The sequence below is a fragment of the Mobula hypostoma genome, chromosome 3, assembly GCF_963921235.1.
Source record: "Mobula hypostoma chromosome 3, sMobHyp1.1, whole genome shotgun sequence".
NCBI lineage: Eukaryota > Metazoa > Chordata > Chondrichthyes > Myliobatiformes > Myliobatidae > Mobula > Mobula hypostoma.
Window position 1 is genome coordinate 196,658,756 of NC_086099.1, and position 25,169 is coordinate 196,683,924.

The following is a 25,169-nucleotide window of genomic DNA, read 5'->3' on the forward strand; positions in this document are numbered from 1 at the left end:
TTGGCTATGGGGATAAGTTTGAATGATAATTTTAAAAGGTAGAGAAGCCACGGAGTTTTGAATGGAAATTCTGGAGTTTACTGTGGAAATTCTCAGGTTTTGCACCCTGGAAATTAAATCCACAACTGTCAGCAATGGAGCAATTAAAATTGAGGAATCTTACTATTCCCATCACCCATCTTATGTTCCTTATTAAGCTCCTCTTCATCTTTTTTTTAAAATCAGATGCCATAATCGACAGCCCTTGGGTGCCTCTACCTCCCAGCCTCTATCACAAATTCTACCCTTCCCTCTCCCATCTGATTTCATCTGCCAATCAACCCCTTCACCAAGATCCACCCACTCTACTCCATCATGTTTTTATACTGGCCCTTTCCCCTCTACTCTTTCAGTCCAGATGCCAAATGCTCTTTTTCCTCTGCAGATGCTACCTGTCCTACTGAGTTCTTAAGTAGTTTGCTACCTGATCTAAATTCCTGCATCTGTAGTCACCTGTTCCCCATGATGGTGAGTTTAGAATTCACAGGTATGGTCTCAAGCTAGGAAGCTGGCTCCTACATTTTTTCATAGGTGACTGTGAATCTTTGGAAAGCTCCAATCCAGAAATCAACAAGTCAACAGAAAGGAGGTCAATGATCTGTCCAGCCTTATTGAGGGAAGAAAGTTCCCAATTTTTGTTAAACTGCTAAAAACAGGCAGTTTTAGCAATTGTATCAATACATATTTGGGATCTTATTCAGCCTGAAATACAGTGGATTCTGGTTAATTTGACCATTAGTTAATCAGGGAAGCCGCCTATTTGAGACAACTCTTACAGAACAAAAACAAATCGAGAAAATTGCCAGGATTCCTTTCGCTTATTTGGGAGACTATGCTGCTGAACTGGGGCAGGAAACTGCTGCTGAACAATTTTTAAATAGCATCAGTTGCTTGTGTTCAAAAAGCAGAGGTTTTTGTCACTGATAGGTGGTGAGAAATGAGCAGAAAGATATTTCAGAACTATTTTGCTCACTGCACTTTGAGATGCCAGAAGCAGTCGATGGTATTCACAATCATCTTGAATGTTACACTGAAAATGAAGATTTGAAGGATGCATTGTATGAAGGCAATCCATCATCTACTCTGGGTGTCTGCGCTGATTCTGTTCATTTACAGTCAACCAAAAGAATGCAGCAGCATACACTGGATGAATTCTTCCATCAATAACAATTTGGAACTAATACAGTTTTATGGTACTGTGGTAGTACTGATAGAAGCATTTAAATACATAATTTACTCAATTCACAGGGTAGTTTTGTCTATTTTTAAAAAATAACTTTTTAACTATTTCCATGAAACTTCGGCTAATCAGAGCAGCCGCTTAATTGGGCCAAAATGTACTGGTCCCGAAGTGTACTAATTAACCAAAAGTTTGCTTACATTCCAATTAAGCTCTAGAAAATTGCTCGGAATGTCAGAATTGGAGTTTGTCAAACTGAGATTACAGAAGGGACCAGGGACAAGAGTACTGATGTTGGTTTATTATTGTCACAGTACAGTGAAAAGTTTGTCTTGCATACTGTTTATACAGATCAAATCATTACAAAGCGTATTGAGCTAGAATAAGGTAAAGCAATAGCAGTGCAAAATAAGGGTAAAAGCTACTGAAAAAGTGCAGTGCAGATAAACGATAAAGTGCAAGATCATAACAAGGTAGATCGTGAGGTCAAGAGTGTATCTTCTTATTCGTTCAAAAGTCTGACAACAGTGGGATTGAAGCTGCAGATATGGTTGGAAAGAATTTCCACTCAACTAGTACAAAATTTCAATCAACCAGCTTGACAATTTCAAGACAATGGAGGCAGTGAAATATAGCAGGATGTTGTTAGTGTAAATGTGGAACATGTTCTTCTGAATGTCCCCATACACTTGAGCAACAGACATGGGGGAAAGTGGATTCTTTAGTGATTTAGCTTCTTGCTGAAGCTAACACTGATCTCAAGATTTTTAAATCAGACATGTTAATGATAATAATGCTCTAAGATAAGATCCTTACACAAATTATTCACTATTTTAAGCAACTTACTTTATCAAGTGCACTCATAAAATGCTGATCACCATTAAGGACTGAGCTGATAAGTTGAAGAAATTTACCGTGAACTTCAAGAACAGATTCCACAAACAGCGTAGGCATCTGATTTAAAAAAAAACAGAAGAATTATTACTATCAGATGGGAAAATCACATGAAAATGTTAACATTTGAGGATTTTACATCAAATTGGCACTGTCGACCACCCAAGGAAAAATCATACAAACATTTAATACTTTCAGTTCTCTCCACCATGGCATTGCCTGTGAGCAAAAAATTTTTTAAAACTTTATGTTTCTGACCTTCTTCCATGTACTCACTCTTTCTATATCTGCTTTCACTGTCTCTCTCTTCTCCATCAACTTTGTGATGTTCTCTCACATATAATTTCTGTATATATATTTGTCTAGTCTTACTCATTCTTGTTCTTTCCACTTTTACTGAGGTGGTCTCCAGACACAACTCACCATACCAAAACGAACCACAAAGCTGATTCCTATCACTCCATCACCTGATTAGTCTCCAGACAGTACTCATCGTACCCAATCCTAACCACAAAGCTGCTTCCTACCATCTCTATCATTTAATATTTGGATAATACTGCCAAAATAGAAAATGCACAAGTTTAAGTTCTGATGCAACAAATAAATATTTAATAAATGTCCATTTTTATTCCCTTCTGAAGGAAACACTCAGAGATGTTTTGGACAATAAGATGCCTGAACCACCAACTTTTTCTTTTAAGGTGTATTTTATGGAAACTTTCTTTTATGAATATATTTTGAATAAAATGTCATGAATATAAATTATTCTACATGATCATAACTAGTAATGATAAAAAGACTTTCACTACTATATTTCTTTATCAGTTCATTAATCCATATCAGCCACACAATTTAAAGTAATACACAGTGTGGTGTCATAGCAGAATTGTTGCAGGGGGCATTGGCTCAAAGGCTGGTTAGTGATCAAGGGCTTAATATTCACCAGCAAACATTTTGGACAGCAGAGTTGGGTGTGTGGTTCTGTCCTGTAAAGTTGACTTAATTACCAAGGAAATTGCAGTGAAGCTTCTTCATAGAAAATGTGGTAACATGGATACTAAAATGTAAAAAGTTGCTTCAGTTCCTGCAAAATATTTTGTAATTAATGTGATGCAACATCCTTATTCAATTGTTTATTCAATGCCACTAAGGGGGATTTTTCAGAGCACAAAAGCAAGTTCTATAATTTAAAAATATGCTCCAGCTGAGAGTGCTGTGGCCTGCCCCAGGGCTCTGTTTGGGAGACCAATAGTCTTCCCCAGGGCTTCAACTGGGAGAGCAGTGGCCTGCCTGGAGCTCCAGATAATCAAGTATGCAGGACACAATTGGAATATTATGCTCAGTGCTGGCTGCCACACTTAGAAAGATATAAAGCCGGGGAGTCTCCACTTGGCAGCTCATGGAGTAAGACATTTTTGTTGTAGCTCCATCTTTCACAAGTTACTTTCCACTGCTAGATTTGTTTCAAGTTTGAAGATTTATTATTTTTGCTGAAGGATTTACAATTTAATTACGATGGCTGACATTCGATCTGGAACCGAAGTGGCAAAACTCTTCCTGAAGCTCAACAAACAAAGAAATCAGAGGAAGTTTCTACTTCAGAAAGAATGCTCTCTTTAATAGAAGCTATTAATGCAAAGATCGGTACAGTGGATACCAAAATCGATAAATTGACTAACGCTAATGAACTGCTTGAAAAAACTATTCTCGTTGTTCAGGAATCTTAGAAGAATCTGGAAGATCGATATCTGACGCTTAAGCAGAGCACTCATAGAATTGAAAGAGAACAGGAGTTAATGAGTCAAACTATTAAAGAGCAGGATTTGAAGATGTCTTTTATGGAAAAGAAAATTAATGAGACTACTTCGGAATTATCAAGAATTAAGAAGAAAACGATTGATCTGGAAAGCAGAAGTCGCAGGATGAATTTACGCATACTGGGTTTGCCTGAAAATACAGAAACCGGTGAGCCATTGAAGTTTCTTTTTGGACATGTTATATTCACTCTTTAGTGACATTCTTGAAGCCTGTCCGATATTGGAGAGAGCTCACCGAATTCGATGTCCTAAGCCTTCAGTTGAAATGAAACCACGTCCTATAATTCTGCGAATGCATTACTTTACAACCAAAGAAGCTATTCTTCGGGATGCAAGGAAAAGGGATAAGCTAATTTATAACAAAGTTAAGATTCGTATAGTTGAAGATTTTACTCCAAAGATTTATGCTGAAAGAATTAAATATCGGGAAGTTATGGTGGAACTTTTTAAGATTAACTGTCGCCCTTCTCTGCGTTATCCGGCTCGTCTGATGATTACCTCACCCAATGCTTGTCTAAAATGGATTGACTCTCCAGAAGACGGTTGAAAATTTATAAAGGAGTTCAAGTCCACTTCATAAGCAATTTGAAAAGTTGATCCTTAGCTAGGAGTTGTTTGTAATGGCTTTGATGAAAGGCCGTTCCACGCTTTATGAGTGCCCAGACACGGACTTGATTGACTCACTTAGATCTGTTGTTGTTTGCTTTAACAGTTAATATAGTTTTCGATTTAATATATATAGATTTACTTATTTTTTTCTTTGATTTGAATTAATCTTTATTTGGGAGTTGTTACTGTTTCAATGAAAGTTCGCTCCATGTTTTATGAGTGCTTAGACATGGATTTGGTTGATTTATTTAGATCTGTTGTTGTTTGCTTTAATAGTTAATGTAGTTTTGAATTTAACATGTATATATTTACTTCTTTTTTCTTTGATTTGTAAGTCTTTAATATTAGTTGTTTGGATTTATCCTTTTTTTTGAATACATTGTTGCGTATTTTAAATGGATTTAAGATGGCCGTCATTAATTCGGTCTTAACTATTGTTAGACATAACATGAAAATATTTGGAATCTGTTTACTTCTTTATGTATTCTTTGTTATGTCTTTTTGGTGGTGGTAACGTATTACTTTGTAAGTAGGGGCTGTTATCTGGAGACGGGTTAAAAGTTATAAGAATAGCATGCCAATTAAGTAAATAAGTACATAGGGATTGGATAATTATGTCTGCGGGCAGGAACAAGCGCGAACAAATTGGGATATAAACAGCTACAATGGTTGGTATATAGGCTTGTATGCAACATTTTGGACCAGTGGAAATGGTCCAGAAGGGTTGTATGGAAACTATTATTACCATTTTTCTTAACAACTAATTTCATTACTTAGCCTAATAGGTTAGATTTATCACAGTACATAATTATCTATTTAAATGTTTATTTTCCTTTTATATCATTTCAATGTCTACTTAAGAATGTATAAATAATTGTGGTTTTGTACATATAAAAAAATGGAAAAGGTTATATGTGTGAAAAAAGTACATGATAATTGTGATTTCCTTATCCAAATAAAAATAAAATTAAAAAAAAAGAATAGCATGCCGTTCGCCTATTGGACGGTTTCTGGGTTTCCAGGGGAGGGGTGGATCTATTAGATTAGTTTTTTTTTGACTGGGTAATCTTGAGGGGTTTTTTTGTCAGTCACCTTGCTTTTCTTTCTGATCAAGTCATGCTTCATCCTTTCTTCGGATTTAGTTTGCGCCTGCACATGAGTTTACTTTATAAAATTTTTAAATTAAACTTTAAATATTTGTAGTAAGCACAAGGTTGTGATTGTGGGAGATTTTAATTTTCCACACATAGACTGGGAAGTCCATACTGTAAAAGGGCTGGATGGTTTGGAGTTTGTAAAATGTGTGCAGGATAGTTTTTTGCAGCAATACATAGAGGTACCAACCAGAGAAGGGCAGTGTTGGATCTCCTGTTAGGGAATGAGATAGGGCAGGTGACGGAGATATTTGCTGGGGAGCACTTCGGGTCCAGTGATCACAATACAATTAGTTTCAGTGTAATTATGGAGAAGGATAGGACTGGACCTAGGATTGAGATTTTTGATTGGAGAAAGGCTAACTTTGAGGAGATGCGAAAGGATTTAGAAGGAGTGGATTGGGACAATTTGTTTTATGGGAAGAATGTAATAGAGAAATGGAGGTCATTTAAAGGTGAAATTTCGAGAGTACAGAATTTTTATGTTCCTGTTAGGTTGAAAGGTTAAAAGTTTGAGACAGCCATGGTTTTCAAGGGATATTGGAAACTTGGTTCGGAAAAAGAAAGATATCTACAATAAATATAAGCAGCATGGAGTAAATGAGGTGCTTGAGGAATATAAAGAATGTAAAAAGAATCCTAAGAAAGAAATTAGAAAAGCTAAAAGAAGACACGAGGTTGCTTTGGCAAGTAAGGTGAAAATAAATCCCAAGGGTTTCTACCGTTTTATTAATAGCAAAAGGATAGTGAGGGATAAAATTGGTCCCTTAGAGAATCAGAGTGGACAGCTATGTGTGGAGCCAAAAGAGATGGGGGAGATTCTGAACAATTTCTTTTCTTCAGTATTCACTAAGGAGAGAGATAATGAATTGTGTAAGACAAGGGAAACAGGTAGGGAAGTTATGGAAACTATGACGATTAAAATATCAGGTTATAAAATAAATGTAAAGAAAACGCAGGTTATGTCCCTAAATTATACACCATCCAAAAAATTGCAGGATACATATGATCTTAAGTGGGAAGCGAAATTATTAAAGTACTTAGGAATAACCCTGCCGAAGGATCTTTCAATGCTGTCACAGGTAAATTATGGGCCATTAATCTCAGAGATAAAAGCAGATATGCATAGATGGAATCTTATCCCCTTTTTAAGTTTAAATTCAAGGATAAATACTATAAAAATGAATATTCTTCCTCGGTTACTGTATCTTTTCCGTACTTTACCTGTGGAGGTGGATGATAATCAATTCAGGGAATGGGACAAATGGATTTCCCGCTTCAATTGGCAAGGAAAGAAACCTAGAATTCCATATAACACCTTACAGTTAGGGAAGGAAGGAGGAGGTATGGTTCTTCCTTGCCTGAGAAATTATTTTTATGCCTCACAGATAACCCCTCTGTTATATTGGTGTAATAGGGAATATAAGACTAGATGGAAGGAAATAGAATTTGGATTGGTTGACAGTTTTCCTCTACAGGCCTCAATAGCTGACAAAGGATTGATGGCCTAATTGGAAAACTTTAAAAACAGTAGGATAAGTCTTACATTAAAAGTATGGCAGAAGGTGGTTAATTCACGTGGAATTAATAACATGTTAAAACTCTTCAGATGGTGTGCAGATGATACCGAATTCCTTCCCAACAGAGGAGATAAAAGATTTGAACTATGGATAAAGAAAGGTCTTACAACCTACCTCTCATTTATAAATAAAAGAGTTTTACAAAGTTTCCAAATCCTGCAGGACAAACATGGCCTAGAACACAATGACTTTTTTAGGTACCTTCAAGTACAAAATTATGTTAACCAGAGTTGTAGATATACAGACCTATCAACAGTAGAATTAGAATTTTTCAAGATTCCTAATTTGGCTTGCGGTTCAATACCTAGTAAATCAGTTTCTCGATTATATAATGCACTCTCCCATGCTAAAAATGTAAACACATTGTATATTAAAGAGAAGTGGGAGAAAGAAGCGGGGTTGGTACTTTCAGAGGAGGCTTGGGGGAAAATATGCAGCTTTCAGTGGTCTTCGACTAATTCTTTGACTTGGAGCGAACATTGTTGGAAAAATATAAGATACTTCAAGACCCCATATCAGGAAAAATATAAAGATACAAACGTGACGTGTTGGAGAAGGTGCGGCTCCAAGGAGGCAAATCATTTCCATATTTTCTGGGATTGTCCTAAATTAAGTCTATATTGGGAAGGTATTCATAGAACATTAGTTAAGGTACTTAGGACCCAGATACCTCTGAACTTTGAGACGCTCTATTTGGGGCATGTATTGTTTCTTGAACAGAAGGAAGATATAAAGTTGCTTCAGGCCCTTTTAGCGGCAAGTAAGAAATCAATCACTAGAAAGTGGCTAAATCCAATACCACCTACATTAGAAGATTGGCACAAAATTATCTTGGAAATATTTTAAATGGAAAAGTTGGCTTACTCCTTGAGAATTCAAAAAGAAAAATTTTATCAAATCTGAAATAAATGGATTGAATATATAACCCCAATGCGAGCAGACTTTAGATGACTCTCCTAATGATTTATACTGCTCTTCTCATCAACACAGTAATATTGCTAACGTAAGCACCCCTAGTCTAAATGTTTACAGTTTTTGTTATTTTTTGGAAAATAGAGAATTAATACAAGTAAAGGAAAAGATTTGGGTAAGAGATAAAAAGTGATAAAATTAAGTAAATAAGTACATAGGGATTGGATAATTATGTTTAGGGGCAGGAGCAAGTATGAACAAGTTAGGATATAAACACCTACAATGGTTGTTACATAGGCTTACATACAACATTTTAGACCAGAAGAAATGATCCAGAAGAGATATATGGAAACTATTACTAATCCACTATTATTACTATTTTTCTTAACAATTAATACCATTACTTAGCCTAATAGATTAGAATTTCCACTGTACATAATTATCTAAGTGTCTAATTTCTCAGTGTGTACTTAAGAATGTATAAATAATTATAGTTTTATACATATAAAAAAAAAGGAAAAGGTTATACATGTGAAAAAAGTACATGATACTTGTGAATTCCTTATCCAAATAAAAATAAAATTTAAAAAACACAAAAAAAAAGGAAACTATAATGATTAAAGAAGAGGAAGTACTGGAGCTTTTAAGGAATATAAAAGTGGATAAGTCTCCGGGTCCTGACAGGATTTTCCCTAGGGCCTTGAGGGAAGTTAGTGTGGAAATAGCAGGGGCTCTGACAGAAATATTTCAAATGCCATTAGAAATGGAGATGGTGCCGGAGGATTGGCGTATTGCTCATGTTGTTCCATTGTTTAAAAAGGGTTCGAAGAGTAAACCTAGCAAATATCCGCCTGTGAGTTTGACGTCAGTGGTGGGTAAATTGATGGAAAGTATTCTTAGAGATGGTATATGTAACTATCTGGATAGACAGGGTCTGATTAGGAACAGTCAACATGGATTTGTGCGGGGAAGGTCATGTTTGACAAATCTTATTGAATTTTTTGAAGAAGTTACTAGGAATGTTGACGAGGGTAAAGCGGTGGATGTTGTCTATATGGACTTCAGTAAGGTCTTTGACAAGGTCCCACACGGAAGGTTCAATCGTTAGGTATTAATACCGAAGTTGTAAAATGGATTCAGCAGTGGCTGGATGGGTGACACCAGAGAGTAGTGGTGGATAACTGTTTGTCAGATTGGAGGCCGGTGACTAGCGGTGTGCCTCAGGGATCTGACCTGGGTCCAATGTTATTTGTCATATACATCAATGATCTGGATGATGGGGTGGTAAATTGGATGAGTAAGTATGCAGATGACACTAAGGAGTTGTGGATAATGAAGTAGGTTTTCAAAGCTTGCAGCGAGATTTAGGCCAGTTAGAAAAGTGGGCTGAAAGATGGCAGATGGAGTTTAATGCTGAAAAATGTGAGGTGCTACATTTTGGTAAGACTAATCAAAATAGGACATACATGGTAAATGGTAGGGCATTGAAGAATGCAGTAGAATAGAGTGATCTAGGAATAATGGTGCATAGTTCCCTGAAGGTGGCATCTCATGTGGATAGGGTGGTGAAGAAAGCTTTTGGTATGCTGGCATTTATAAATCAGAGCATTGAGTATAGGAGTTGGGATATAATGTTGAAATTGTACAAGGCATTGGTGAGGCCAAATTTGGAGTATTGTGTACAGTTCTGGTCACCAAATTATAGGAAAAATGTCAACAAAATAGAGAGAGTACAGAGGAGATTTACTAGAATGTTACCTGGGTTTCATCTCCTAATTTACAGAGAAAGGTTGAAAAAGTTGGGTCTTTATTCTTTGGAGTGTAGAAGGTTGAGGGGGGACTTGATAGAGGTATTTAAAATTATGAGGGGGATAGATAGAGTTGATGTGGATAGGCTTTCTCCATTGAGAGCGGGGGAGATTCAAACAAGAGGACATGAGTTGAGAGTTAAAGGGCAAAAGTTTAGGGGCAACATGAGGGGGAACTTCTTCACTCAGAGAGTGGTAGCTATATGGAACAAGCTTCCAGCAGAAGTGGTTGAGGCAGGTTCGATGTTGTCGTTTAAAGTTAAATTGGACAGCTATATGGACAGGAAAGGAATGGAGGGTTATGGGCTGAGTGCAGGTCGGTGGGACTAGGTGAGTATGAGTTCGGCACAGACTAGAAGGGCCGAGATGGTCTGTTTCCGTGCTGTAATTGTTATATGGTTATGTGAATCTTAATAAAATTAATATAATATCTTGGAATTTAAACTGTATGAATCAACCTATTAAGTGCAGAAAGGTTTTTAAGAAATTAAAAACACCATGCGGATATTATTTTTGCGCAGGAGACTCATGTCCGCAGGCAGGATGAAAATTGTTTTTTTTTTTCAATTTTGGAAGGGACCCTTATTTCATTCTTTATCAGTAAATAAAATAAGAGGGGTATCTAGTTTTATTAATTCTAAAATCCCTTTTGTTCATTTTAATACTGTTACTGATTTAATTGGAAGATATTTAATTGTCACTGGTCTGTTATGTGGTCAAAAGGTGGCTTTGGTTGTATGTATATGCACCTAATACAGATAGTCCTGAATTTTTTAAGAAGCTGTTTTCTGTATTGCCGAATTTAAATGAGTATAAGTTGATTATGGGCGGTGACTTTAACTGCTGTCTCAATCCGTCAATTGACAGATCTTCCACCAATCCATCGCTTCCTAATAAAGCTGTGACTTGTATTAATTCTTTTTTATTAGAATACGGTTTGGTAGATATTTGGAGATTTAAACACTCTAAAGAAAAAGATCTTTTTTTCCCCACATGTATAGCATAAATATTCAAGAATTGATCATTTTTTGCTGGACACGCGATTGGTGCCCTCTATTGCTGAGCGTGCATATGATGTGATTGCGTTGTCGGATCATGCACCTACAAAACTAACTTTGAAGTTTTCTGATAATATTCAGCTATCTCAGTGGAGATTTAATGTTTCGTTGTTACAAGATTCAACCTTTGTAAATTTTACTAAAGAGCAAACTTCTCTATTTTTTGAATTAAATACAACTGAGGGAATGTCAAATTTGGTTATTTGGGATTCTACGAAATCATTTCTTAGGGGACAGATAATTTCATACTTAAGCCACACACATCAAAGTTGCTGGTGAACGCAGCAGGCCAGGCAGCATCTCTAGGAAGAGGTACAGTCGACATTTCAGGCCAAGACCCTTTGTCAGGACTAACTGAAGAAACAGCTAGTAAGAGATTTATAAGTGGGAGGGGGAGGGGGAGATCCAAAATGATAGGAAAAGACAGAAGGGGGAGGGATGGAGCCAAGAGCTGGACAGGTGATTGGCAAAAGGAGTATGAGAGGATCATGGGACAGGAGGCCCAGGGAGAAGGAAAAGGGGGAGTGGGGGAAAGCCCAGAGGATGGGCAACACCTTATATTCCATCTGGGTAGCCTCCAACCTGATGGCATGAACAGTGACTTCTCTAACTTCTGCTAATGCCCCACCTCCCCCTTGTACCCAATCCATTATTTATATAACTCTTCCTTCAGTTAGTCCTGACGAAGGGTCTCGGCCTGAAACGTTGACTGCGCCTCTTCCTATAGATGCTGCTTGGCCTGCTGCGTTCACCAGCAACTTTGATGTATGTTGCTTGAATTTCCAGCATCTGCAGAATTCCTGTTGTTTCCATTATTTATATACACACTCTCTCTCTCCTTTTTCTCCCTCTGTCCCTCTGACTATACCCCTTGCCCATCCTCTGGGCTTTCCCCCCACCCCCTTTTCTTTCTCCCTGGGTCTCCTGTCCCATGATTCTCTCATACTCCTTTTGCCAATCACCTGTCCAGCTCTTGGCTCCATCCCTCCCCCTCCTGTCTTCTCCTATCATTTTGGATCTCCCCCTCCCCTCCCACTTTTAAATCTCTTACTAGCTCTTTCTTCAGTTAGTCCTGACAAAGAGTCTCGGCCTGAAACGTCGACTGTACCTCTTCCTAGAGGTGCAGCCTGGCCTGCTGCGTTCACCAGCAACTTTGATGTGTGTTGCTTGAATCTCCAGCATCTGCAGAATTCCTCGTGTTTTAATTTCATACTCAGTAGGTTTAAGAAGGAAAACTAAGGCAGAACTTTTACTGAGTACTAATAGGATTAAAGAAATAGATAAAGAGCGCGCACGGCTGCTCCGAAATGATATTGTATCTGTAAGTAGGTACCGTGCACAATCCTGATTTGATGGGGACAGACGTAAGAAACACGGAGGAACATCTGGAGAAACTTCTGAAATCCTGCGTCGCTGCCGCTGCTACTGGGCGATCAAGAATCTCCGGAGGGGAAGACCCCAAATCCTTGGCTTTGCCTATTGCCAGGGCCGAAGCACTCGGCAGAGATGGTGCTCGGTGTCGGAGGGCTGGTCGGAGGCTCGAAGTTTTCGGACGGACTCAAGAGTCGGCTGTGGTCGGGTGCTTCCAGGGTGCTGCATCGGCAAGTTTGCGATGCTGGAGGTTCATGGCAGGAACAGAGTTTTTCTTCCTTCTACAGTCTGCGTGAGATGATGGGACTTCAAGACTTTTTTTTTTACCGTGCCCGTTCTTTATCAAATTACAGTATTGCTTTGGACTGTTGTAGCTGTAAGTTATAATTATGTGATTTTTGTCAGTTTTTTTAAGTCTTGGTTTGCCTTGTGTTTCTGTGATATCATTCTGGAGGAACATTGTATCATTTCTTAATGGATACATTACTAATTGACAATAAAAGAGAACTGCATGTCCTCATAATTTAATCTAAGTTTATTCAGTAATGCCTCGTGATGGTCTCTTTAAGGAAAGGGTGGAACTCCAAACACAGCATGACTTGCTTTTGACTTTTCCCATTGAACAGCAACTTCTTAAATCCAAAAGCCAATTTTATGTACGTGGAGACAAGTCAGGCAAATTATTTGCTGGTCAGTTAAAAGTAAATATGGCTAGAAGACAGATCCTGAAAATACGAAGACCTGATAGAACTGAAACGGTAGATCCTTATGAAATTAATAAGATATTTATGGATTTCTACTCTAATCTTTATAAATCTGAATTTTCAGACAATATTACTTTTATGAGTAGATTTTTGCAAAAATTGAATATACCTAAAATTTCTATTCAAGATATGAATACATTAGATGCACCTATTAAACAAGAGGAAATAGCAAGGGCTATATCCTCTTTCCAATGAGCTAAGGCTCTGGGACCGGATGGATATACAGTGGAATTTTATAAGTTTTTCACTGATACACTTACACCTCATTTATGTCAAATTTTCACTGATTCTACATCCTCTGGGACTCTCCCGAAAACTTTTTAAGAAGCTTCAATCTCTTTATTTCCTAAAAAAGATAAAGATTTATCTGAATACGCTTCCTATAGACCAATCTCTCTATTGAATGTGGATTTTAAAATTCTTTCTAAGATCTTGGCTAATAACCTAATGTTATTTCCAATGACCAAACTGGATTTATTAAAAATAGATATTCACATTTTAACATTCAAAGATTATTAAACATTATTCACTCTTCTCCATCTAAAGAATCTGAATGTGTTGTTTCTCTTGATGCAGAGAAAGCCTTTGATAGGGTGGAGTGGTCTTACTTATTTGAGGTTTTGGAAAGATTTAATTTTGGCCCAGGATTTATTTCCTGGATCAAGTTTATTTCCTGGATCATGCCCCTATGGCTGCAGTTATAACTAATAATCAAAAATCTCCCTATTTTAGATTATATTGGGGTACTCGGCAGGGATGTCCTCTTCGCCCTCTATTATTTAACTTGGCTTTAGAACCCCTTGCTATTGCTCTTAGAAATTCTAATACTGTTCAGGGTATTAACAGAGGTGACAAAATACACAAGGTTTCGCTATGTGCCAATGACTTGTTAGTTTATATTTCAGATCCTAGAAGATCTATTCCTTTTATGTTATCTATATTTCTGAATTCAGTAGTTTTTCTGGGTATAAATTAAATTTACATAAAAGTGAGTTATTTCCTATTAATAATTACTCGGATCCAAATCATCAAGTACCTTTTAGTATTGCTAAAGATCACTTTACCTATCTTGGTATTAAAATTACCAAAAATTTTAAGGACCTCTATAAATATAATTTTTTTCCCATTAATTGAATACACCAAACAAATGCTTTCTAAATGGTCGCCCATGATATTATCATTAATAGGTCAAATTAATGCTATTAAAATGATAGTTTTACTGAAATTCTTATATATATTTCAGGCAGTTCCTTCCTTTGTTCCGAAAACGTTTTTTGACAGAATAGATTCTATAATCTTATCTTATATTTGGAACAATAAAATTCCCAGATTGAGTACACCCTTATTGCAGAAATTAAAAAAGGATGGTGGTACAGCTTTGCCAAATTTTAAAATGTATTACTGGGCAATTAATATTTGATACATTACTTTATGGATTCACTATTCAGATATACATGAATGTCCTTCATGGTTGGATTTGGAGGAAAACTCAGTGAAGGGGTTCTCTTTGGTCTCTTTACTGGGAGCTCCTCTTCCCTTTTTGTTTTCTAAGATTAGTGGACAAGATTTTAATCCCATTGTTAAACATACATTAAGAATTTGGTTTCAGTTTCGTAGATCTTTTGAGTTAAATAATTTTATTCTTTCTAGTAATATCCATCTCAATTATTTTTTTAAACCATCAATTTTGGATAAGGCCTTTTTAATTTCGAAAACCAAGGGAATAATAACTTTTTCAGGTTTGTTTTTAGGGGATTGTTTAATGTCTTTTTCTCAGTTAGAGGATAAATATGACTTATCTAATGTACACTTTTTTAAAAAAGATATTTACAAATTAGGAATTTTTTACATGGTCTGTTGCCAAATTACCCTTCTGTTTATCCACTTAATATGACAGATGCTCTTTTTCAGCATAAACCACTTCAAAAAGGGCTGATAGCTATAATTTATAAACGGATATTGAATTTACGAATGACATCTAACGATAAAATTAAACGCGCTTGGGAATTGGAAGTTCAAGAGTCATTTTCAGATAATCAATGGAGTAAAATTTTTCATTTGGTTAATAACTCATCTATTTGTACCCGTCATTCCTTGATACAGTTCAAGGTAGTGCATAGGGCCCATATGTCAAAGGATAAACTAGCGCATATTTTTTTCCAATATTAATCCTGTTTGTGACAGATGTAATATTGAGATGGCCACTTTAACTCATATGTTTTGGTCTTGTATAAAGCTAGGTCACTTTTGGAGAGATGTTTTTAAAATGCTATCAAAAGTCTTGGATCTGGATTTACAACCTAATTTACTTAACGGCAATTTTTGGGATTATCCCATCGGAAGCTGGAAATATTTTTGTTTCCGCTCAATGTATGATAGCCTTTTCGACTTCATTGGCAAGGAGAGCCATTTTATTGAAGTGGAAGGATTCTAATCCACCTACAGTCTTTTATTGGCTTTCCTCCATTATGTCCTGTTTACGTTTAGACAAAATAAGAAGTCGGACATTTGATACACCCTTTACATTTGAGCAAATATGGCAACCTTATTATTTTATATTTTCATTTGATTTGATTTATTACTCTTCCAATTTTTTTTTTGAAGTTTTAGATTTGATCAGCAAGTCTTTCCTTTTTTCTTGGCTGTATCCTCCAAATGGACTGCCCCCTTTTTTTTAGTGCAGTAGGGGTTTTTTCCCTTTCATTTTAAATTTAAAGTTTTTTTCCCCTTCCTTATGAATTGATAAGAGGAGAATTAGTTGTCCTTTTTTATTATATATTGCATATTTGCTTATTACTATGATTATGATAGTATCAATTTCATCTTTTGTTTATATTGTTGCTGATATATATATTTAAGATAATTCTCCCTTTGTCTGTATATATGTTTTCTCTAAATCAATTAAAAGATTAATAAAGAAAGAAAGATATAAAGCCTTACGGAAGGCGCAAAATGATTTCAGTGTTGAGAGACTCATTGGGTGGCTAAACTAAAGAAGCAGTGGTTGTTGTTCTTGGAACAGAGAGAGGTAGAGAGAAACTGTCTCCATTGATGGAAGGATCAAGGACCAAGAGATACAGAATGAAGATCATTGGTAAAGTAACCCAAGGTGATGAGGACACAGCATGGAGGGCCTGGAATGCACAAGCAGGGGTTATCGTGGAGGCAGATTCAATTCTAACCTTAAAGATTCAATTCTTAAACTACAGTGAACATTGGACAAAATTTTAAACCCAATGAATCAATGGTGAGACTATTTTGAGCCCTCTTTATTGTAGGTATATTCTTGCTTAAATGAAGAGGCTAAACTGTGTGCAGTAAAATAAATCTGTTAAAGGAAAACGGTTAAGACTTACAATTGTTGTTGGGACAGTTTTACTGTAGCTGTCCACATTATTCCCTGAAAGTCTATCTAACTTCTATGAAAGTTTTGACACTTATCTACATACATATTGATAAAATCTTCTATTAACTAAGACATTCTGAAAACACACAACTTCCACAGGACAGCTGGCTATATATTTTTTGATAATTGAGACACCCATTTTGCATAGAGCAATATTTTGTAACCATCAGGAGAGATGTGTGACTTGCTTTGGTTGAATGATTGTAGGCAAACACATTGTGCCAATTCAGAAATAAAACCCAATGGAATTTCAAGTCATAATTGGGAAGAGGTTTGAATATAGCTCAGTGTTGCCCTTTAGAGTCAAGTGAATGTTCAATCTTTAGTCCTTAACTGAGATTGGATACAGAACCTTGGGGGTGAACTAAATGATTTTACAAGGTGTTATTCCAAATTACTTTAGATCCTCTTTGTTTAAGACAATGAAAACTTCCCAAAAAAGAGGTAATATTTGGAAGGATTATGGGTGCTTCATTTTTGACTGAATAATCAAAGAGTCACTGAAATACAAAATAGTGAATATGACAACAGCAGATAAATGTATGGTATTATTTTTCAAGCTGATTTGCTTTCTTTTAAAGAGTAACTTGTTAATGGAAAAGAAGGCCATTACACCACAGGAAGAGAAACAATCTCATTCATAACTACTGTAATCATATGCATAAGCTACAAACAATCTGATGAATGAGACTGCAAATTGTACACATCACCAGCATTGTCTCCAAACCGTAAACAAGTAAAGCTCAATATGCTTTAATGATAAGGACAAGGAATCCTCAAGAATTATACTTACATTTTCCTGAGAGAGGTTACTGATGGATCTAAGGCCCTCATCATGAATATGATTTTGAAGCTCTTGGATCATGTGAGGTAAACCATTTGAAACTGCGCGAAGTAAAGTATAGATGTTTGCCATATCTGCTTGAATATGGAAGTGGAGATGGAGTGGGGAAAAAGCATAAGTTGTTACTGGTCAACAAGAGAGAAAATGTCTTCTAATATGAGTAGCAAAATGAACCAGTTTACTATAGAGTCCAAAACATCAAAATGTGGTCGCCTCTCTGGTAATTGTTAGAATTAATAATTCAAAGTATATTAACCTCAAATGTTCACAGGGTCATTTTTAATTTCTAAAAATATACTGATAAAAGATGGCACAAAACTCCAGCTGGACAGTGTCCTTGTGGCTAACTGGCCTCTCCAGCCACTTATACAGTAGTTTGTCAATGAGAAGGAGATAATAAATGTCAAGCTTTGTCAAATGAGTGAAAACTGCAGACACCGACAATCTGAAATAAAAAGAAGTTTTTGTGAAATACACATTTGAGGATAGTAACCGCTGAACTCTAGTAGTTAAAGTCAAGCTCCTACAGAAGTGAGGGCAGAAGAACTTTGAAAAATTATTGTTGATGTTGAAGCTTGGAGGTTCCAACTGGAATGCACAGAAGAAATAAACACTGATCAATGAGTAATGGCAGAAACAGGCAATGTTATGAAAACATGGGATCTTCATGATAAGCAGCACATACTCTTTCAACCTTAGTGTAAAATAAAACTTCGTAGCAACATACCACACACCTCATGATCTCACGTTCCTCCTGCAGGCACTTTTGGTCACTTGATCCAAAATATGTGTATGCATCTCCATACAATTGCATATTTTGGAACATTAACAACACAGTATAAAAACATGATAGTTGTAGTTCAACTTGAGAAAACAATTGAGCAAGGCAATGAAAAAGCAGATGAAGTTATGTGATGCCAGATGAATAAACTGGATCCGTCTCAAATTTTTGCTGGGCAAAATTCCAGTTCACTGGCAGCCCGATTATCAGACATGTGGACAGAGTTGCAGAATTTAAAGACTGAAAGTTATTAGCATCAATCCCATGCATATGGAAGGAGTTTTAAATAATTTCAGGTGAGTGGGCCAAGTTTACAAGTTGGAAAAATCTTGAAATTAGCTCCTAATGATATAATAGTAGAGGTAAGGTTAAGGTAGAATAAAATGAGAGGCGAATGAAGCTTGCAACAAGGAAGTAACGTCACTGACATAATTACTTGTGCAATCACTTTGATGAGGAAGAAATTAATTGCAAAGAAATGGACCTAGTGAGCTAACTGGTGGGGAAGTAAGAAAAAAAAATTCCTAATCCTATTTTGTACAGACCAATGACAAAACAAAAACCTTTTGACAGTCAAGTAACTATAAACTGATGACATTACTCACCTTCTCGTCTTTCTTGCTTAATGATATTCTGGCACTCTCCATGTAGAAAATGCAGATGGTCTGCTACCATTCGTTGCTGGCATTCGTGAATCACTTTGGCATACGAGCTAGGATGCAAGTACTTTCGGCATCGAACTTCTTCATCTTTCAATCTTGCTAAAACCTGCAGTAACATTAGTGCACTGAATATTCTCATCTTTGAGTTAAGGTCCAACTGATATTTATTAAAAGCAGCTGAAAATAATCATGAGCTTATTGCATACCTTTTCCATATACTGTGAACAGTTTGCCTCTTGAAGGAAATTTGAAGCTTCTTGTTTGTAATACTCTCCCGTTTCCTGCAAAAATGGACCTTCGAAGAGATCCTGATAAAACTGATATTGGAAGGACAATTGCTAAGTAACAGAATTATAGTTATCTGTATAAAAATGTCAAACAAATGAAGCCATATAATTGTTCTATCAAAATCAGTATTGTGCAAGACATAAACAAATCATTACAATATAAATAAACAATAAAAAAGGGATTAGCGAGGTAGTGTTGGTTGGTTCATAGATTGTTCAGAACTATGATGGCTGAGGGGAAGAAGCTGTTCCTAAAATTTTGAGTGTGGCACTACATACTCTAGTACTTCCTCCCTGATGATGGTAATGAGGAAGTGAATCACATCAGCAAATGAATCATCATAACCATTTATGCTGTTAGGTTTCGCCTTAACAGAAACAATGGCATGCAAACACTCCTTCAACTATCATGCCCTTAACTACATATAAAATTGCCTTTTTGCTCTCATGATTGCCTCCCGTAGGTCATATCTGTTCTTTTTTGACAACTGTTACATTATTTTTTAAAAACAGATGTATTGAAATACAGGAAACAATGCACTTAAAACATTTTATCATCAACATACTGGACTGCAATTACTTGTGTTTTGCTCGTAGTTCCATGTAGTAAGTACATGCAAGCTTTCAGAATCCTGCAGAAACTATAATATGATAAACTTTCTGGCCCAGCTCCACTGCTAAATGCACTCCCCATGCAACCTGATCATAGAGCAGTGGTTACTTAGATTAACTGCTGAAAATAATGCTCTCAGACTGTCTGCAAACCAAATATTGAATCAGGATTGTTGAGCTGTAGAGATTATGGGCAAGAACAAGATATGTTTTGTCTAATGTTTCAGATTATATGGCAGTGTTCTTAAGTTTTTTGTCTGATATTTTAAAATTGATTCTTTAAACATTAATTTGCTTTCTGTAAGTTTCTGAATGTTACAGATATTGAGAACACTTGACTGCTTTGACAGATGGAGGCAAGGCTTTGTCACCTATGCCAGGGCTTGTTCCGACCAAATTATGACTCAATGTTGACTCAGTTCTTGTACTATCTTGGCCAACAAGATTAGTTTTCCAGATTTAGAACTCAGTCAGCAGGCGGTAAGTGAATGTGGGTGGCAATTCCAGGCAGTGGGCTAGTAGTTCACATCTCTACCAGTTAAATAATTGATTACATTCTAATAGTGATTATGTCTGACAAAATGGAATTTTGTCTCACATAGGCAAGGGACCATATTTTAATTATCACAAGTTTCCAAGGGGCAATAAACAGTTATAACATTTAATTTTATTGGAGGTCTTAACAAGACACGAAGTATGCATACAAGGTCATTTTTCAGAGTTCTGTTTCAATCAGTACAGAAACACAAATCTTTGGAAGCATGAATGAAAACTCATTGAAATTTTGACAATTTGTTCAGATTAAAATCAGTACAAATATAACATCAAAAAGTTAAAATCAAAGAGTTGGAGGATGCAGAAAAAAATTAGCAGAATATTATTTGACTGTAGATTCCATTTCAAATATATTTTAAAACCATATATCAGAACTACAACTGACACTGCGAATTAATAGATACATCAGTTTCCATTTTTGAAGAGGTAGCCTGGAAATATGTGAGATTCAAAGCTGCATTTAGCTTCTACTTCTATCAACATTAATGCTTTGTGAATCAAAGTACTACACACTATCTCACTGCCAAGACAATCTTCCGATTTCTGCAGATAAAATTATGTATGCACTCCAAATTGCAGGAAGGCATCGAGTACCAATCAAGAAACAAGACTGAGTTCCATTGAGGCACCTGGAGGAATTTAAATTAATTAAATAGACCTGGATAAAAATATCACCAGTGATGACTCTGAAACCACTGGACTGTCAATAAACAATCTCGAGTTCCCAAATATCCCTCAGAGAAGGAATATGCCAATTTAATCTTGCCCATATGTGATTACCTACACACAACATAACTAACTCTTAAATGACAACTGAATAACAATTGCAGATGGTGCGTCAATGAAGGAATTACAAAAAAAGTTATGTCCATTTTAGTATATATAAAAATCAGTTTTCCTCCATTTCTGAAAACTGTGTACTTCACTGACATACCCTCATTAACCCAGAAAATTCATCCATTACAATGTTTCCTAAAATTACAATCGATAATTTTGAAATTTGCTTACCTTAAGGGGAAACTTTTTCTTGTACTGTTCAACATGAACAAAGGAGTTAATAACCCCATGGATTACTTTTTGATTTAGATTTTCTCCACAACGATCACTGTCACAAAATGTTGAAAGTAAAATGTAACAAAACGTCTTTTCATATTTGTTTGGTTTCAATCCTCTACTTTAAGCACAATAGTAGTTAATCTTTAATGATAGGAGCAAATAACCATTGTGTCATACAGAGCTAGATATTGTGCTCTTCTCTTCTCTCTTCTGATACTTATACTTCAGCAGACAACTTCAGATAACACTTCACTGAGATTAAAAAGTACCACATGTAAAAACCGCCCATCTTTTTGGACAAAACATTAAGCAAAGGATTAATCTGTATCGTAAAATGTAGGTTAAAAATGATTTTTGAAAGTAAAAGATGTGATTATTGATACTTTTTCCTCCATTAACATTATTACCTCACAGAATGATTACATCAAAGGAAGTGGCCAACTGACCCACTAAGCCCATTTTGACTTTACATCCCATTAGGCTCCTCAATCAAAGGGGATAACTTCACTCAACTACACTTTCCCTATTATTGAAATGCTCCAACAAACTATGGATTCACTTTCAAGAACTCTATCTCATGTTCACAATACTTTTTGCTTATCTACTTATTATTTTTTTCTTTTTCTCTTTGCAGTTTGCTGTCTTTTACATACCAGATGCACTCCCAAGTTGGTGCGATCTTTCATTGATTTTATTATAGATTTATTAAATATTCCAAGAAAATGAATCTGTGTTGTATATGTTGACAAACCTGTACTTGGATAATAAACTTATTTAGAACTTATTTAAATATAGTACAGTTAATTCCTCTGTAAATAACTCATTTCAATCCATCTCCTTCCTTAGCCCCCTTTAGAATAGAGAAATTGAATCTGCCTCCACTGCTAATTTATTTGTGCCTTCATCACCATAACAACTGGCAGTGTGAACATGACACTTATAGTTCTTTTGCAATCACTTTCTAAATCCTTCCACAACTGGGAAAGCTTCCTTCTATCTACTTCACCAGTACTCTTCATGATGTTGAATAACTCTTCCAGATTCCCTTCTCAGTATTCATCCAATAAAGCCCAATGCAGGCTTAAGGAATAGCACCTTACAGACTTTCCATTTTCTGGATTCAATATCAAACTTAATCATTTCAGTTAACATTTTCTCTTATCTATCCACCTGTAATATTACTTGTTTTTTTTCCTTTTTTTCTCTCTCTCCCCCACTCTGCCTGATCTGTCAACTGGATGGCCTCACCAATCGCCATAGCAATACTCACCCCACTTTATCTCACAGGTCCTACTCAAGCATCCCCTACCTCTGACAAAGCTTAATCAACTTGGATTCTCACTTTACTAGCTCTGATGAAGGGTCTTGATTTGAAATGTTAACTTTCTTTCTTTTTCCTAAGTTGTGTTCTAGCATTTGTTTTTAATTAATATTTCTAGCATCTACATTTAGAAAAAATTCATCCTTCTCTTCACATAGTATCAACACCCTGTCACAAACAAGGGAAAATCTACAGACGCAGGAAATCCAAGAAACACATAGAAAATGCTGGAGGAACTCAGCAGGCCAGGCAACATCTATGGAAAAGAGTAAACAGTCAACATTTCCGGCTGAGACCCTTCATAAGAATAGATCTCGGCCCTAAATGTCGACTGTTCATTCTTTTCTATAGATGCTGCCTGGCCTGCTGAGTTCCTATAAAAATCCTATTCCAGGTCTATTACAATTCTCCTCATAGTTCAGTATGCTTTCATATTTTAGTATCATAGAGCTTATACACAGGCCCTATGGCCCAACTGGTACATGCCAACCAAGATACATTTCCCATGTTTGGCCCATAGCCCACTGACCTGTCCTCTCCATGTACCTGTCCAAGTGTCTTTTAAATGTTTTTAACATACCTGATTCAACCACTTCCACATATGGAATGCACGGAAAAATGTCCCCCTCAGGTGCCAAATAAATGTCTTTCCTCCCACTTTAAACCTAAGTCTTCTAGTTCTTGTTTCCTAAACCCGAGGAAAAGACTCAGTGCATTCACCCTACCTATGACCCTCATGATTTTAGGCACCTCCATAAGATTACCCCTCATTTTCCTGTGTTCTAATGTCCCAGTCTGCACAACTTCTCTCTCTACCTTAGTAACACAAAACATCTTCAGAAATCTAAGTGTATTATCTGAAGAAAAGGGACAAGTTATTCATTTCATTTTATGTTCAAAATATTCTGCTGTGTTAAATGAGAAAAATCAACTGCATTTCCTTGTAATTTATTTTATGCTAAGTGCTTCAAGATGTTTCTTGAACATGATAAAAGTTTAAATCATTGATCGGTTACTCCAATGAGCCTTTTTTGAAACATTCCTAAGGATAGGAAGACTTCTCAGCACCACTTCTTCATTTTAGATTTCAGGCCCCCATCCTTTCCCACTTCTCCAGCCACAACATTCTATCTCTATCCAGTTCATCTTTCAATTTCTGAATGAAATGGCCCCTGACTCATATTGGTATTATTCCTGCACTGAAATTCCAAATAGTTGTTCTATAAACTGAGATCATATATACACAGCAAAACCAAAATAATAAATTACTGGATAATTCAACAAAACTCTCCTCGCAGTCAAATCCTACACTGATTCCAGCATATTCTGGAATATAGAGATCACTCCACAGTACTCTCCACAATGACAAAGTGCACGAGAATGTGCACAAGGCATATTTTCATTTTCATGTTCCTCAAGCCAAACTATGCAAATAAGATTGTCAGCTTTGAGTTTTGTTCCACCACAACTGAAACCCAGATCATTTCAAGACTCAAAGAGTTTTTTATGATGCAGGAAATGAACATTTAGCCATATTTGCTCAGACAGCTTACAAACCAATGATGTTGCTTATTATTTTTTTATTTCAGGTAACCCACAAGTATCCTCCTCCCACAAACACAGAATCATACATGCTCTCGCATGACAACCTATTTTTCTTTTCACTTTATTCAACTTTCTCTTCCCATAATGGAACTGGCTTCATCAGCCCATCATTCCCTCCCAATCTGGTTTCACCTGTTACCTACCAGCCCCTGTCCACCTCTCGCTCCCACCCAGGCTCCATCTGACTGCTATGCACTTCCCCATCTTGTTCCACCTATTATCCAGCAGCCTCAATCCCACCACCCAACCATTCATCCATTATATACTACCAACTTTTCCTCTTCTCTCAATCCTGCTGTACGACTTCCATCCGCTTTCACAGATAATACCTGACACAATGAGTTTTTCTAGCATTATTTGTTCCATATTCCATAATCTGCTATCTCCCACATCTTCATTTTGGCCATAGAATTACGCCTGTGCAACAATACTATCAATCTCATTCATCCACTGTAATAGTCCTACAAACTGTTCTCCATCAGTTTCCAATCCAATCCCCTTTCGGAGCTAATGGTTGATTCTGTTTCCACCCATCTTCTAGGCAGGGAAGTCAAGAGTTTAACCAAATTTAAAAAAGCTTTCTGTATTCCACATTTAATCTCTTTGCCTAAAATCTGTGTCAGTTGCCCTTGAACCATTAGCTAATGGATATAGCTTGCCGTTATTTTCTCTGGCTAAACTAGACACAATCTTCTTCATTCTCAGACTAAATTTCCTTCAAATCCAAATACTATCACCTCTTAATTAGTTTATCCTAACTTGGCCACATATATCATATTTCATTCAAAATAATATACAATGATCATTTATGGTCTTATTTACTCCAGCTCGTGCATTCTTCTCCATTGCTGCTT

General features: G+C 36.3%; 1 protein-coding gene across 2 annotated transcripts in view; it reads right to left on the bottom strand.

Moving 5' to 3' along the window:
- The window catches only part of cul2 (cullin 2), a 71,130-nt gene that overhangs the window by 21,021 nt on the left and 24,940 nt on the right, over positions 1–25,169 (bottom strand). The window contains exons 7-11 of one of the 2 annotated variants that reach the window (XM_063044365.1): positions 21,342–21,438; positions 19,086–19,196; positions 18,823–18,985; positions 17,386–17,513; positions 2,066–2,173 (exon numbers count right to left, since the gene is read on the bottom strand). In XM_063044365.1, the coding sequence (XP_062900435.1) occupies positions 2,066–2,173; positions 17,386–17,513; positions 18,823–18,985; positions 19,086–19,196; positions 21,342–21,438 (607 nt within the window). The remainder of the gene's footprint in view (positions 1–2,065; positions 2,174–17,385; positions 17,514–18,822; positions 18,986–19,085; positions 19,197–21,341; positions 21,439–25,169) is intronic. The other variant, XM_063044366.1, reaches the window with a different exon arrangement.